Consider the following 17,025-nt stretch of genomic DNA (forward strand, 5'->3'; position numbering starts at 1 on the left):
TTTTCGAGCGTTTATACGCTCGAAAAATATGACTGGACCCCTCGAAAAAAAAAAAAAACTTGACTCCTCGACAAAGGAAAAAATACATTTTGACTCATCTGCATTTTCATGAATTAGCACCCCTGAAAACTTCTTCTTCCTTAATTCTCGGACATGCATGCATAAAAAACACTGAATTCGTTCCCTTTCAAAGCTTAGGTAAAAGTTGATATCCTGTTTCCCTACTCTTTATCAGGCTCTTACGCTCAGTCAAAAAGAAGATATTTTCATTTTTGAAATAAGTATTTTTGCTGCGCGCAACACATGAGAAAACACTTAAAATCGATAGCACTGTAAAGAAAAAAAGAAAAAAGAAATTCCCATTTGAACTTAATTGGGACACCCTCTTGTGCGTCTGGTCGATGAAACTCACTCAAAGGCTGCTTCAAGGAAAATGGTGATAACTTTACGAGTCGACCAACTGACCCTAAGATACATAATCTTAAGATTAGAGTCCCACTATTACCACTAAAAACATTGGAATTACAAATTGTTAAGGTAGCAACAGAACCAGGGGAGAATTGAGGGGACTTCAGCCATACCTGCCTGAAAAATGACACATAAACGCATACTCCTCAACTGTACAATGACTGTAGGTACCCTTTACTGAAGTTTTATCCCCCCCCACTCTAGAAATGCATCGGATACCTCACAGACTATAATCCTATGTGTATCAATGTTTATATTAAACATTCTTAGTAGTTCGGTGGCCAATTTGTTTTATAGGCCAAATATTAAAACAAAACCCATTTAATTTTTCTGAATTTCTGTCTTTAGTTTTATTACAATAAATCTAAAAGTATCAAATAAAATATATTTTTAGAATGTTAAAATTAATTTATTTAAAAGTCGTTCGCTATGGCTAAAATAGCTGAACTTGGCATAATTGAAGAATCACAGTAGCCTCCTGGAACAGTACAATCTCTTCTTCTTGGTTAGCAGTTAAGCTGTACAGTAATAGGAATAAAAATAAGAAAACAATAGTTTGAGAGTAAAACGATAATTTTTTATAAAAATATTTTTTCCTTTAAGTAAACATGAACAAAAATACTTTTATTGGGTGAAATTAAACCAAACGAAGTTGTTTGCTTTCCGAAACCCCCCAAAAATCTATCTGGTCACTCATTTGAACTGCAGATATATGTCTGAAAATTTCATAGATCCAGTACGACTGAAAATCAGCTTATTGACAAGCCCATTTCCCATACTCACCAAATACCAAAAAATAAGAACTCACCTTGTTTAACTGCCCCTTGTGCAGCTAAAATGAATGCAAGTTCACTGGAATCAACAATGTGGTGAGCGCCATCTATGAGTCTGAATTTGACTCCAGAGATTTTGTGACCACTCAGTAGCCCCCTTTCGGTCATCATTCGGAAACCTTTTTCTACAGCTGGGACAAACTGTTTGGGAATGTTTGTTCCAACTGTTTCATCGTTAAATACAACTTGCGTATTCTCTGAGGGCCCCAGTGGCTGAAATTACAAAAAAATAAATTCTTGAAGATCATCAAAAACTAGTAATAAAAAATAGAAAACATTTTTATTTAATAAGACAGAAAATATATCAATCAGAACTAAATCATTTAATAGACGCTACGGCTGTTTCATTTAAAACAAATATTTTTTCCACTGTCTTTACTAGAAGTTTTATCCGTTTTCACATTTTCTTTACTTCTTCATTTTTCTTTTTTATTGAAAAAAAGAAAAGAATAAATATATCTTTCAATCTCCTTCCCGTAAATAAATTATTAAGGACAAAGGGCCACCACAAAAAATAAATTAATTTTTTCTTATTAGCACACCTATTAGGAAAAAACCTGCATATGTTTTTAACAACCATTCAAAAAGACCAATTTTCTTTCATTCTGAGTGAATTTCAAACTTTTGCCTTGACAGTGCAAATTTATTCTTTCTTTTTTTCCCACGGAAGGAAGGAATAGCTATAAATCTCACAAAGAACAAGAAAATAAACTGCCAAGAAGCACTATAACTTAAACAGTGTTTTCAAGCGAATATGTTAGCACTAACAAAGATAATCAGCCTCTTAAGAAAGCTCTACAGCAGCAGAGAAAACTGGGTGCTGGGAAGTTTTCTTTCTCCTTCCCATAAAAGAAAAGTATGGTAAGAACACACCTGATCGGTTTAAATGCGTTATTGACCATATCTTGAAGGAGACACACCCTGACCACCCTTTTGACATTAGTTATGCCAGGAGGGCTCGGCTCTATCTTATATTGACTTCGTCGATGATGTAGCTGTCCTTAGCGACAATCCCATTTACACATTCTAACAACTTCACAATTTTTTTTCAGAAAACGTCAGACCAATCTTCAGATTTATAAGAATAAAAATATGTTAAAGTATTCATTCTTCCGTGAGTTCCAACTAGACAAGCAGTTCAAACACACTAATTAAAGTAATTAGTTTGTTTTTAAACCCTATAGTTATTAGAAATACTCTTAGACGATTTAAAAAAAAATTAAAAGAATATTAAAGCACACATAAATAATTGAGCTTTACGGATGGATTAACTATATTACTAATTATTAACACTTTGTATGTTGCACTCCAACATTTCAGTCAAAGAGCTTGAGGACGGTCGTAGGTTGGACTCCGTCAAAAAATGAGAAACTGTTGCAGCTGTCGGTCCATAAAGCAGAGCGCATCTTGGGATGGTTTGGACACTGCTGTGAATGCCTCCACATCTACCAATGACGGTAATCGACGACTTTGACCCTACCAAAGCCAGCTGGAAGCGACCCAACGGCCGACCAAAGAAGCGATGGTCAGACAGCCTTTCCCAGTTCCTGACGATGGCAAACATCAGACTGAGTGAAACACAAACGTTCACAAACATAGACCGAAGCAGACGGAGGAGGCAGACTTACTTTCTACGCCGAACAGCGCCCAGCAGGAAACATAAGTCAAGTTAAGTCAAAACTTTGATCACACATTTTTTTTTTATCTTTTTTTTTTACAAACCTTAGGGTTTCAGCTCACACAGTCCTTCCAAAAATTCCAAAAATAAGTATTTCATTTTTACAATTGGTGATCAATGTTGGGAATCAAAAGCCAAAAAAACTTACCTGAATTCATGTTTTTTAATCCTTTGCCTTGTAGTGACGCAGTGGGAACCCCTCCCTCAGCAACTTCTGGTCACCAATTTTAAATCGTGGTTGAAATAAGGAATTTTTCGCTTAAGGAGTAGGGGCATATTTCATTCTCACATTAAGACCCATTTTAACATAGACATGGCCAAAAATTGCTTATTTAATAAGACACATCCAAAAATTGAAATACCTCATTTTGTTTGGACACAACGGTATTCTTTAAGTTTAGATATTTTGATTATTAAGTTGTATGTTCCATAAGATTCCAACCATTGAAGACAATATCTTAAAGACAATATCATTAAATCTTAAGATAATATCATTACAACAAGACATTGACCTTGCCAAAACAACAATTTTTTTTAGCTGGTTGAAAATTGTAGATATCTTTTTTGCATACAGTTCAAATTGGACAGGAAAAATGCCAACTAATTCAACTGAGATACACCTTAGTTATTACCTTATGCGAGTATGTTAGTTGGAAAGACACATTTTAATTCAAAGAGATTAAGCCAAATTATTAACAAAAGCAATCAAATAAAAAAATGGTTAGTTAATGACAGCAGCAGAAGGGTCACTAAAACAATCACTATAGTAAACAAGACTTCATTGAGACATAACTTGACACTAGACACAGGAACACTAGCAGCAGCATAACAAAGTACTGTCAACATTAGCGTATAGAAAGAAAATCGTTAAAAGAAGAATCTGGACTTTTGTGTTTTCACCCTTCTTCCACAATTGTTATTTCTGTTTTTCTTTTTCTATCTGCTTCTTTCTGTCTCCTACTGCTTCTTCTAATCTACTACCCAGTTTAAACAAACAAATTTCTATGTTTTAGATGGCTTTTAAGCGGTCTTCTTTATCACTTTTTAAAAATACTGTTGTTTAACTCAAAGAACAAAGGGCTAGTTACTATAAATAAAACAGATTTTAAACAGTTGACAATCTGATACATATTTCCCCCTAACTTAATGTAAAATTAGCGCAAAAAGCTTTCGAAATAAGTTCTAAGTCTGTGAAACAAATTCTTTTAAAAATTGAAACTTTTCGTCTTTCCTTTTCTTAACTGACCCTACCAAAATAACTACCGTTAGAAACCAAAATTTTAAAATTGACCACTGAACAAATATATGTCTTATAAAAACGAAAATTTTACAGTGGACCACTGAACAAAAATAATGTCTTACAAGTAAATGGCAAATTCTCGAGCTCAATAAATTCCACAAAAAAAGGAGCTTAAGTGACTAACCTCGATTATTCCAGAGACTCGGCCATATTGACCAGCACCGCCGGACTGCTTTTTATGCAAATAGTCAAATTCAATTGGTGAAACCAGAGATTCCCGGAAAGCTACTTTAGGCTTGCCCATCACTACTGGGCAATTGTATTCTCTCTCCATTCGCTAGAAACAAAAACTATTCATTATGTGCAGAAAAAAAGAAAAAAATGAACTTGACCGAAAAAAAGTTTATTTTCTATGTTAGCAGCCAGCCTGAGCAAACAATAACAATCACGGAGTCATAGTTGCAACGTACGAGTACGATTACCGTACATAAAAAAGTCAACCTGAAATACAACTACATCAACTAAAATGATTTCCTGGACTAGCGGCATCAATGAGATTCCTACTACTACTAGAAACTTGTCGATGAGTTTAACCAACTGAGATCCATACAACGGCAAACACAGTTCATTCGTTCCGTGTTGTGCATACCTCCAGACCCACATCGAACGATATCAATTAATTATCCTTAAAACGATTCCGTAAATTATTTCTACCCTCTCTTTCATTTCCTAAGTTAGCGTCTTTAACGCTTCTATGCTGTTTAGCCCTGCTGGTCATTGCTGTCTTGAACACCCTAAATTTCAAACTTATTTGAATCCTATCTCCTATGCTTCAAGTTGGATGAAACAGTCTAAGTTGCAAGTATCCTTTTAAGTAAGTATGTATAAAACTAAGTAAGAATGCTTCCAAGTTGGGTAATTTTTCTCTAATATTCCTATCTGCATTATTAAGAAACCATCTAGTGCTTCATAAGCTATTTTCCTAAAATTATTCCGTCCTATTTCAACACTGTCAAATTTTAGACTCTCCAGGAAATCTTGACTCTAGAAATTTCGATTTCTAATTAAATGAGCTCACTCCAATTTTATACGATCACCCGGTTTATATGAAGTGCCTCTAGTAAAAACATAAAACGAAACATAATACGTTGAGGCTTTACAGTACTTTTCTGTAAGCAATGCTATGGAACGGAACATATGTTTGTACCCCGTCAGACTAAGTCACATGTTTTGCTCCACAACTATGACTTAGGGGGTCACTTGCTGCAACATCTCACCACGCCTTGGCACAGAAGGTCTATTTCCCATTTTACGTTTATTTTGCTATCTTCCATTTCCCACTTTAACGTCTCTAATGTTTCCGTACTGTTTAACACTGCTGGTCATTGCTGTCTTGAAGACTCTACATGTGCCTTTTCTAGCTTTTTTTCTACATCTTTGGTTGCAACACTACCTTTCTATGGGAAGGAGCGTTTCTACTTCCTCAACAACTATACCCTTTCTGAGCTACTATTTCATTCTTACTTACAAAGGTTTTTTTTTAGGTTTAATGTTTTTTAAGGTTTGTCTTTATATTGTCCTGCAAACTCTTACCTGTATTTTTTAGTATTTTATTCTGCACTGAAAACGGTTGAGTGGAGGTCTCGGCCAAAACATTTACATAGTTCTTTTCTATTTTTAATTTATACTTGTCTTGTCTCCTTTACGATTTTTTTCTGTTTTGTTCAACCTCTACCCTTCATAAAGCTACAGGTTATATCCTCTATTTTGAACAACATTACTTTTCTTCACCTTAAAACCAAGGTCCACGCTATCTTCTTCAAAACTATCCAAAAAAATTGCAATCATAGAGATTTTCAAGAGTTTAACAAAAAGAAAAATATTCCATTAGAGCAATCCAGATGAGAAATAGTATTTTTTTTTTTATTTATTAAGGGGAACGGATATAATTGTGTTTCAGGCCAAACTCACGTCATAACAATCTAATAGGTTCACCATCTATTATCACTTAGTGCCTTACATTTAACCCGCTTAACATGTTCATTATGAATAGTAAAGATCCTAAAATAGCACAGGAACATTAAATCATACTTAGTCTTCTTATCAGTGGTAATCTGACCTCTGTTTTCTATTTTAGGGTTTTCCTAAATTACAAGAGATAGAAACTTGATAGAAATGAAGGAAAAACATAAAAACAATTTATGATGCGAATCTTTCCTGGGGTTTTCTACGGTTTTAGGTCAACCTAAGATAGCTTCGTTCACAATTATTCTGAATCGAAGCTATCTTAATCCTGGACATTCTTAAGTAAATGACCTTTCTGAGTTTAAGTACGTAGACGATTTGTCAGTTTTTCTTAAATATCTCATTGAAAACTCCAAGGCAGTTCCCCGATTCAGTGATGCGATAATGAACAATCTTAAAGACCAATGTACTATCAACAGCCTTCAAATCAACTAAGCAAAAACCAAAATCCTTCGCTTTAACCCTCTTAAGAGGGACTTTGTCAGTCCTCCTCCACTGTGTCCTAGTGTATATTCGGCTGTTATTCCCAGTCTCACATTTAGCGTTGAGTGTCGTTTAGTACTCATTTTGATACAATCACTAAAAAGGCAAATGGTGCGAAAAAGGCAAACGAGTAACCTTATCTTACTACGTCGTTTCAGTTTTTCTGTGTCCCAACTTAAGATGGGTTATCTTACATACATCTGACCAATTCTCGAGTATGCTTGCCCTTTATGGGACCATCAAGTCAACAACACAAGTCAACACTCATAATTAAGATAAGAGTAATGAGACACCCTCAGTTTCTTCTGCAAGAAGTTTCAAAGTTTAAGAGGCATGTTGTATCATTCACTTAGCTAAATTCCAAACATCAGAAATGAAATCCTAAACTCAAAGGAGTCACAAACAGAACTGGATTGTAAAAGTAGATGGCAGGACTTTTGACCGTTGGAATAAGTTCCATTCTTGAATCTCAAATTTTTCGACATGTCATTTTAAGACGAAAAACATTTCAGCAGCGTTGCAGAGAAGAATAACTTTGTCTATCTCAAGCACTTTTAATTGTTAATGTAACTTCGACTTAAACCTACTTGCTGCTTGCTTTTCTGCTTGAAAAGGGCTTCCCAACCGAAAGCAAAAACATGCCTCGGAGAAAGAAAAGCTCGGCAGAACAGCTTAAGATGGGGCTCTATGACACAAACAACCTTGCTTCAGCTCACACACTATTGGTTCTGATTCAAGGGCAAGCGAAAACAATCCCTATTGTCCCAAGGCATGAATTTCTGGAGTTTTCCAAAATGCAATACGATATTCATCAATCTAGCCGAAGGTCCACTCTTTCCGTAAAAACCGTAGAGGTTAGACTATTGCCACTTTCTTACAATAAACTGAAATCTGCAACAGAAATAAAGGAAGAAACCATAGTGGCCAGCTATCGTGCATTTGTGCCATTTTAGCGCTTTTCTGAGGCGTTTACGCGTTAATTTTTTCAAATCAGCGCATTTTTTTTGGAGGGGGAATCTTTCATTCGGCGCATTCTCACTAGAAAAATGGAGCTTTCGAGAGCATTTACACTTTTTTGATGGCACAATATTAAACCAAATATCTGGCACAACTGGAACAAACTGTTGCTCCCATAACAGAATTAATCGGTTTCAAATCAACTTGAGGTTTTAGACTAACTCCTAGCCCACTTTATTAGTTCAGAGTATTTGAGATTTTACAGCCTAAACACTTCCCTTTTAGGGAACCCCCTAATAATAAGGTCTAGTACTCCAAAATGACCTAGATCTGCGCGATGAATCTATACTTTAAAGCAGAATTAACTGACTCCATATTTTTCCAAGTATTCAATTAACCCCGAAAAAACTTTAACCTATTAATTCAAAAGTACTTAAGATTCTGCCATTGATACACTTCTTTGAATCTTTATTCTTTTTCAGTAACACCACTAACAAAAAGGACTAGTGCCCCAAAATGACCAACAAAATGCCCGGTACTGAATCTAGAGACTTTTTTTAAATGAAAAATTAGCTAGCTCCATATTAAGATGCTTAATACTCGAGAAATAAAAAAAATTACACCAGATAACTACTAAATTATAATCAATGCCCAGAAAGGGCTTCACATTGTTCAGTCTTCCTTTTCATTTTTAAGTTGTTTACTTTATGGAGTGGAACAACTTGATAACTGACATAACAATACAATCCCCTTACTATATAAAAGAATATGCACTGACGAGTAAAATGATAGACCTGTAAAAAAAAATTATAGATAAATAATAAAAAAATGAAAAAATACAGAGATATAATATTAAAGTTAATTTTCAGTACACATACTCTCCCCGAGCCCTATAGCTAAAAGCTTTAAAAATTCTTCCAAAAATCCTTAGTCCTAATTATAAAGTCTTAAATTATAAAATTTAATGTCTAAATTACGCTAAGTCTAGGAGAAAAGTCTTAATTATTTATCCAGGTTCTAGAAAAAAAAAGTTTCACCACCGAGCTAGATCTTCTATGAGGAGAAAAATAAAAATAAAGCAAGCCAAAATAAAGGCATAAGAATAATAACTAACCTGAGAGTATATTTCCAGGTGCAATTCTCCCATACCTGATGCAATCGTTTCTTTGTTATCATTATCATAGAAAACTTGAAATGTCGGGTCCTCTTTTGTGAATCGATTAATAGCCTTTGAGAAGCTATCCAAATCTTTTGGATTCTTTGGACGAATCGACAGGGAAATTACAGGATCCGGTATATGCATTGATTCCTGTAATTTAAAAAACGACTTTATAGGTTCCCAGTTTTTAGTAAAGTTCTTCTCTCACACACAGCATTGACAGCTGGTTCTATTCGTAGGAGAGCGCATACAAAATAATTAAAAGTCCTACTCAGAATAACATCTGGAACTCGCACAACTCTTCCATACATACAAGTTAGAATCACTTTGTGCCGACAATCATCTCAGGTTGAAATTCATCTATTTACCAGTGAACAAAAGATTAATCAAACGTGAACCTTTATTCAGAAGAGCAAGTTTGGCGAATTCCCCATGGAATAGAGCAAACACCCTCCCTAAGGAACTGGGAACTTCCTGGGAGTGTGTAAAGAGGGAGGGTTTAAATAGATTAGGTTGGAGGATGAGCGTACGTAGCTGTGTTGGCCTCAGGCGGCTTGGTGTTGCAGTGAGTTATTATTAGTAGTAGTAGTAGTAGTATGCACGCATTTCTTGATAAATAAATATAAGCCGACGTAGCTTGTTTCTTTATAAGTCAATATAGGTATATGCAGCTTCAAAAAGCTCACAATCTTGGATTGAGTGCCACGAAGAGGGGGGATGTCAATAGCCCAAGAAAAAAAATTTTCTGGCCCAATTTTGTGTATTTTCGCAACAAAAGATCCTTCAGCTGAACTTCAGGGTAATCCCCTCCCTATCATCTGTGTGCACAGACATTTAATCATAGATGCACAAAACCAGTCCTTTTTAAAAAGCGAGATAAAAGGTGTTTTCAAAGAAAAAAGATGATGCTTCATTTATAGTACACTTCTTAAATACCCACATTTTTACAAACAATAGGTATTTTCTATGCCTCTGCAAAATGTAGTCTAATGTCAATTCTGCCCAACGCTGTTTTTTTTTTTTTTTTTTTTTTTTAGGGAGAAAATCTCAAGACGGATTCTCATGGAAAGAAATACAAAGTCGTGTCCAAGATTTTTTTTTTATGAGGGGGTACCTCATTCAGGATAATTTTAGGGGAGATTTGTGGAAGCTTTACAAGGCCTCATCATCTGTAGCTCATCACGAACGATTCAAGGCCTATAGGAGCATATTTAATTATCTGTGTCGGAAGGCTAAGTCTCAGTATTATCATAAGAAATTTTCTGAATTGTGGAAAGGATATTATATAAAAATGATTATTTTTTGTATAAAATTGTTCTACTACTACTAAAAAAATTCTGTTCTTGGACCTACTCCTCCTCTGCCTTCAGTTCCATCAATGCTGATAATCGATGGTAAAACCGTTCAAGGAGAAGAAGATGTTCAGCTAGAGCTTACCTCTTACTTTGCTAATATAGGGAAGACAACTGCTTCTTCTACAAGCTCTGCAACTTCTCGTTGCGATTTCGGAGCCTACCTTGGACCCTCATGTTTAAAGTCAATTGCCTTGAACTCTGTTTCTGAATTTGAGGTAGCTCGTATCGTGAATATTCTTAAAGGATCATCGTCTTCAGGACCAGACAAAATTCCTACAAGGGTTATCCGTGCAGTTCTGCCAGATATTCTGTCACCATTCACTAAGCTTGTCAACCTGTCTTTCGAGAAATGGATTTTCCCTGAATCTCTCAAGCGAGTTAAGGTTATAGTGCTGTATAAATGTAGTTCTTGGAGCGAACCTGCTAATTATAGGCAAATTTCTCTCCTATCTGTTTTCAGCAAAATTTTTGAGAAGGCTATGCTATCCAGGCTTCTTAGTTTTCTGGATGCAAAGGATTTTTTGCATGATTTCCAGTTTGGATTCCGAGCGAGTCACTCTACGGAGCATGCTTGCGCAGCTTTATCGAATTTCATTCATTCGGCAATAGATTCTGGTCATATCCCGGCAGCTTTATTTTTGGATGTTCGTAAAGATTTTGATTCCTTGACTCATCGGATTCTTCTTTGGAAACTACCGCATACTGGTATTAAGATCAAACGCTTTTTCTTGGTTTGATTCACATCTTTCTAGTAGGCTTATTTCAATTAATCTACTTTTCTTGAGCCCTTCTGAAGTATATTATGGCGTCCCTCATGGATTTGTTCTTGGTCCCATTTTATTTCTGATTTATGTTAATGATTTAATTTCGGCGGTAAAAAACATCAGGCCTCTGGCATGCTGCAAGCCGTGTCATCCTGATGCTCGATCGTGTTCCAATACTACTTCTAACGAAAATTTTTTAGTTACTTTTGCTGATGACACCACTCTTGGGACCTTTGGGAAGATGGAATGTGATATCAAGTCTAACTTTATGGCATTATTCGAGAGAGTTATTTCATGGTTTAATGCGAATCACTTGGCCTTGAATATTGGTAAGTCACATTTTCTTATTTTTTCTCGAATTGGTTTAGCTTTCCCTCGGCTTACAAACCTTCAGGTGTCACAAGGCTTCTTGTGTAGACCAGAGAATCGGGTGGTCCAGTTTCTTGGTATCCTGCTTGATGAGAACCTTTCATTTAAAAACCATATAGCCATGATTAGGGTTAAGGTCTCATGGAGTTGGGGTATCATTCGAAAACTTAGACATACATTTCCTGGATCTAATGAAAAGCTTATTTTTTTCTGCCTTGTCCAGTCATATGTTTCTTATTGCCCCCTTGCATGGATGTCGACTTTTCTGTCTACACTGCAGTCACTTTCTGTCATGCATTATAAAGCACGACGTCTGGTTATGGACACCAACCGTTCCTCACTAACACCGCTCTGAAGTCTACAGTCTATTCACGTTATTTCTTGTGCTTCTTTTGTCATTCATCAGCTTCACGGCAATCTTTCAAAATCTCTTCAAAAAACGCCTGTATTTATTTCTGATTCAGCTCCAAATAGCCTTCGTTCTTCATATAACATCTGCATTCCGCCTACCCCTACTATTCGATCAGATTCCAATCCCCTCATTGCTTGTCAACAGGTCTGGAATTCACTACCTTCTTCAGTACACAGATGCCACTCGTTTGGAACTTCTAAAAGGATTCTTAAGGATCATTTAGAAAAGAATCAAATAGAATAGCAATTTTTTTCCTCTTAGGAGTTGATGTTCCCTGAGTGTCTCTTCATGGTGTATGGTTGTCTTCTCTGCGCTTTGACTCCCAGGCCTCGGGTATGTTCTCTTTTTCATCTTATATGTTTTTTGGCTATTGTTCTCTTTTTTTGGTTGTTGCTTTATTGTATTTTTTTGTATCTCTTGTATCCCTGGCAATGGAGTCCTTCGAGGGGGAATACGAGCATTTAATTTCCATTTTATATTTATTGGTGAATAAAACTCTAAACACTGAGCCCTAGAGTACGTTAAAAAAAGCTTACCATGGAAAGTCTCATTTTTGAATCAGTTACAAAACTGTCACCACTGGCACAATCAACACCAAACAGAGCACAGATGTCACCAGCATATACTTCTCCAACATCTTCCATTTCATTAGAGTGCATTCGCAAAAGCCTGGGAACTTTTATCTGAAATAAAAATCGTTATTGAAAACACTGCTAATAGTCAAAATCTTTGCATTTTTAGACCACCCTATATTTGATTATTTGGTTGTTTAATATATACAAACAAACATAATCAGTCACAAACGCAAGACCGCAAAAGCCAAGCTTGTAACGGGGGTAAAGCCATCAAATATATGTTCAAACAATTCTGGGTACTTATAAATTAAACGAAACACACTCAAGAATTATGCTTTGATCTCAGAAAACCGATTTCATAGCCACAAAAACAAGTGACAGGTGAGAGAATGCATTGGACTTGTGCAGCTAGGGCTAAATATTTGCAAATAAAAGGGGGGGGGGGTAGGTTGGGTTGCGGGCGCTGTCTAAATACCTTACCCCCACCCCTTCCCCCTTTGTGTAAATATATAGCCCAAATATTGCTATTATATAAACTAAAGGTTATATTTCACTAGTATCAACTTAACTTCCCTTCTTGGGTTTGTTTCGTTTAATTAAAAAGCACCCAATTCTGATATAAGATGTTCCATTTCATCACCAATATTTCTGTGAGTGGGAAAGTCTTGAAACACATTTTATAAAATTTTGAAAATATGAAATGTGCCCTTTGGTTTTGGGAACGATCGTACGATGTCCTCCCACCTTTTTTTTATCAGGTAGCCTGTAAACCAGAAACACAATAGATAATCAGTGGCATAGGCATGGTGATTCAACTTTCCAATACTGGGTAATTATTTTCTGAGGTACACAAAATATTTGAGATATATTCTTTAGATACCCATGACGATTCCATTTATACACTGAGAATGAGACAACTTTGTCAGGATTTTTTTTTTTTTTTTTTTTTACACAGAAAATGAGAAAACACATCTCAATTCACCACAGTTCTTGTACTATTCGTAGGGGCTGCAAGCAGCCTGGATACTCATTTGTATATTAAACACAGGCGACAAAGGGGTCAATTGAGCTCAAACACATACCACTCAAGCTTCGTAAAAATTGCATTGGGAGAGTGGAGACAAGTTAGATTTTTTATGGGTAGAAAGTGCATTAGAGTAAGGTTTGCCTGAAGAAACAAGAGCTAAGAGCGCATATGGTACTTGTGACGAGGCGAGAAGAGCTAAGAGCCAAGAGATCATATGGTATGAGCTCTGATAAAATTCTATGAATCAATAGATTGATTTAAAAAGGAAAATAAGAGGCTTAATGCCGGTCAGGATTTAAAATAAGAGCTCTGAGTCACGATGTCCTTCTAAATATCAAAATTCATTAAGATCCGATCACCCACTCGTAAGTTATAAATACCTAATTTTTTCTGATATTTCTCTCCCTTTAGCCCCCCAGATGGTCGAATCTGGAAAAACAACTTTATCAAGTCAAATTGTGCAGCTCCCTGACACGCCAACCAATTTTCATCGTCCTAGCACGTCCAAAAGCACCAAACTCGCCAAATCACTGAACCCCTCCCCCCAACTCCCCCAAAGAGAGCAAATCCAGTACGATTCTGTCAATCACGTATCAAGGACATTTGTTTATTCTATCCACCAAGCTTCATCCCGATTCCTCCACTCCAAGATTTCCCCCTCCAACTCCCCCCAATGTCAAAAGATCTGGTCGGGATTTGAAATAAGAGCTCTGAGACATGAATTCCGTCTAAAAAACAAACTTCATTAAGATCCGATCATCTATTCGTAAGATAAAAGTACCCCAATTTTCACGTTTTCCAAGAATTCCTGTTTCCCCTTCAACTCCCCCCCAATGTCATAGGATCTGGTCGGAATTTAAAATCAGAACTTTAAAGCACAAGATCCTTCTAAATATCAAATTTCATTAAGATCCGGTCACCCTTTCGTAAGTTACAAATACCTCAATTTTCAAAATTACCCCCCCCCCCCCAATTCCACCAAAGAGAGCAAATCCGGTCCGATTATGTCAGTCACGTATCTTAGACAGGTTTCTATTCTTCCCATCCAGTTTCATCCTGATCTCAACGCTTTAAGTATTTTCTAAGATTTCCGGTCCCCCCCCCCAACTGCCCCCCACCCAATTACGCTTGATCCGGTTGAGATTTGAAATAAGTGATCTGAATTACGAGGTCCTTCTAAATATGAAGTTTCATGAAGACCCGATCACTCCTTCGTAAGTTAAAAATACGTCATTTTTTCATATTTTTCAGAATTAACCCACCCCCACCCCCAATAGAGCGGATCCGTCCCAATTATGTAAATGACGTATGTAAGATTTCTGCTTATTTTTCCCACCAAGTTTCATCCCGATCTAAGTGTTTTCCATGATTTTAGGTTCCCCCACCCCAAACTTCACCCAATGTCACCAGATCCGGTCAGGATTTAAAATAAGAGCTTTGAGACACGATATCCTTCTAAATACCAAATTTCATTGAGATCCGATCACCCGTTCGTAAGTTAAAAATACCTCATTTTTTCTAATTTTTCAGAATTAACCCTTCCCCCAACTACCCCAAAGAGAGCGGAGCCGTTCCGGTTATGTAAATCATGTATCTAGGACTCGTGATTATTTTTCCCACCAAGTTTCATCCCGATCCCTCCGCTCTAGGTGTTTTCCAAGTTTTAGGTTTCCCTAAACCCCCCCCCCCCTCCAATATCACCAGATCCGGTCGGGATTTAAATTAAGAGCTATAAGACACGATATCCTTATAGACATCAAATTGCATTGAGATCCGATCACCCGTTCGTAAGTTAAAAATACCTCATTTTTTCTAATTTTTCAGAATTACCCCCCCCCCCCAACTACCCCAAAGAGAGCGGATCCGTTCCGATTATGTCAATCATGTATCTGGGACTTGTGCTTATTTTTCCCATCAAGTTTCATCCCGATCCCTCCACTCTAAGTGTTTTCCAAGATTTTGGGTTCCCCCCTCCAAGTCCCCCCAATGTCATCAGATCCGTTCGGGATTTAAAATAAGAGCTCTGAGATACAATATCATTCCAAAAATCAAATTTCATTAAGATCCCATCACCCGCTCATAAGTTAAAAATACTTCATTTTTTCTATTTTTTCCGAATTAACCGCCCCCCCCCCTCAGATGGTCAAATCAGAAAAACGACTATTTCTAATTAAATCTGGTCCGGTCCCTAATACGCTTGCCAAATTTCATCGTCCTAGCTTACCTGGAAGTGCCTAAAGTAGCAAAACCGGGACCGACAGACAGACAGACCGACAGAATTTGCGATTGCTATATGTCACTTGGTTAATACCAAGTTTCATAAAAACGCGTGGGGATCAAACAGTTCGTGGTAACGAACTGTAGTAAGGAGCGATCCGGCTCAATAGTAACCAAAACTCTAAAAAATTGAATTTTGATATAAATAGCTACATCAAAAGAATCACATTTTAATGCTGATTTTAAATATATAAGTTTCATCAAGTTTAGTCTTAGCCATCAAAAGTTACCTGTAAAGTTGCCTGAGAAAATTTGCCTTATTTAGGAAAATAGGGGGAAACACCCCCTAAAAGTCGTAGGATCTTAACGAAAATGACACCATCAGATTCAGCGTATCAGAGAACCCTACTGTAGAAGTTTCAAGCTCCTATCTACAAAAATGTGGAATTTTGCATTTTTTGCCAGAAGACAAATCACGGGGGCGTGTTTATTTGTTTGTTTTTTTTGGTTTTTTTTTTGGTTTTTTTTTCCCAGGGGTCATCGTATCGACCAAGTGGTCCTAGAATGTCGCAAGAGGGTTCATTCTAACGGAAATGAAAAGTTCTAGTGCCCTTTTTAAGTGACCAAAAAAATTGGAGGGCATATAGGCCCCCTCCCATGCTCATTTTTTTCCCAAAGTCAACGGATCAAAATTTTGAGATAGCCATTTTGTTTGGCATAGTCGAAAATCTTAATAACTATGTTTTTGGGGATGACTTACTCCCCCACAGTCCCTGGGGGAGGGGTTGCAAGTTACAAACTTCAACCAGTGTTTACATATAATAATGGTTATTGGGAAGTGTACATACGTTTTCAGGAGGATTTTTTTGGTTTTGGGGGTAGGGTTGAGGGAGGGGGCTATGTGGGAGGATCTTTCCTTGGAGAAGTATACCATGGGGGGAAAAAAATTCAATGAAAAGGGCGCAGGATTTTCTAGCATTACTATAAAAAAAACAATGAAAAAATAAACATGAGAACGTTTTTTTCAAACGAAAGTAAGGAATAGCATAGAAATTTAAAACAAACAGAGATTATTACGCATATGAAGGGTTCTAAAAATACTATAGCATAAAGAGCGAGGTATTTAGGAGGAGATAAATACCTCGCTCTTTATGCTAAAATATTTTTAGTGATTTCAACTATTTATTCTACGGCCTATTCGATTCAGGGGTCATTCTTAAAGAATTGGAACAAAACTTACGATTTAGTGTAAAGAGCGAGGTATTAACGAGGGAACAAACCCCCTCGTACACATAATAAAAATATAAGAATATAAAAGTTTGTTACGTAAGTTAATTCTTAAGTTACGTATATTTTTTACTAATAAAAACGTTCGTTGAATATTAAAAGTTCTAGTAGCCTTTTTAAGTAACCGAAAAATTGGAGGGCAGCTAGGCCTCCTTCCCCACCCCTTATTTCTCAAA

General features: G+C 36.5%; 2 protein-coding genes across 2 annotated transcripts in view; one reads left to right on the forward strand and one right to left on the reverse strand.

Moving 5' to 3' along the window:
• The window catches only part of LOC136042589 (uncharacterized), a 478,776-nt gene that overhangs the window by 42,906 nt on the left and 418,845 nt on the right, over window positions 1–17,025 (forward strand). The window lies entirely within an intron of this gene.
• Window positions 1–17,025, reverse strand: part of LOC136042546 (elongation factor G, mitochondrial-like) — a 70,272-nt gene that overhangs the window by 6,573 nt on the left and 46,674 nt on the right. Inside the window, exons 8-11 of the mRNA XM_065727516.1 lie at window positions 12,280–12,426; window positions 8,799–8,993; window positions 4,404–4,556; window positions 1,277–1,514 (exon numbers count right to left, since the gene is read on the reverse strand). Coding sequence (XP_065583588.1) covers window positions 1,277–1,514; window positions 4,404–4,556; window positions 8,799–8,993; window positions 12,280–12,426 — 733 coding nt within the window. The remainder of the gene's footprint in view (window positions 1–1,276; window positions 1,515–4,403; window positions 4,557–8,798; window positions 8,994–12,279; window positions 12,427–17,025) is intronic.

The sequence above is a fragment of the Artemia franciscana genome, chromosome 2 (assembly GCF_032884065.1).
Source record: "Artemia franciscana chromosome 2, ASM3288406v1, whole genome shotgun sequence".
Lineage (NCBI taxonomy): Eukaryota > Metazoa > Arthropoda > Branchiopoda > Anostraca > Artemiidae > Artemia > Artemia franciscana.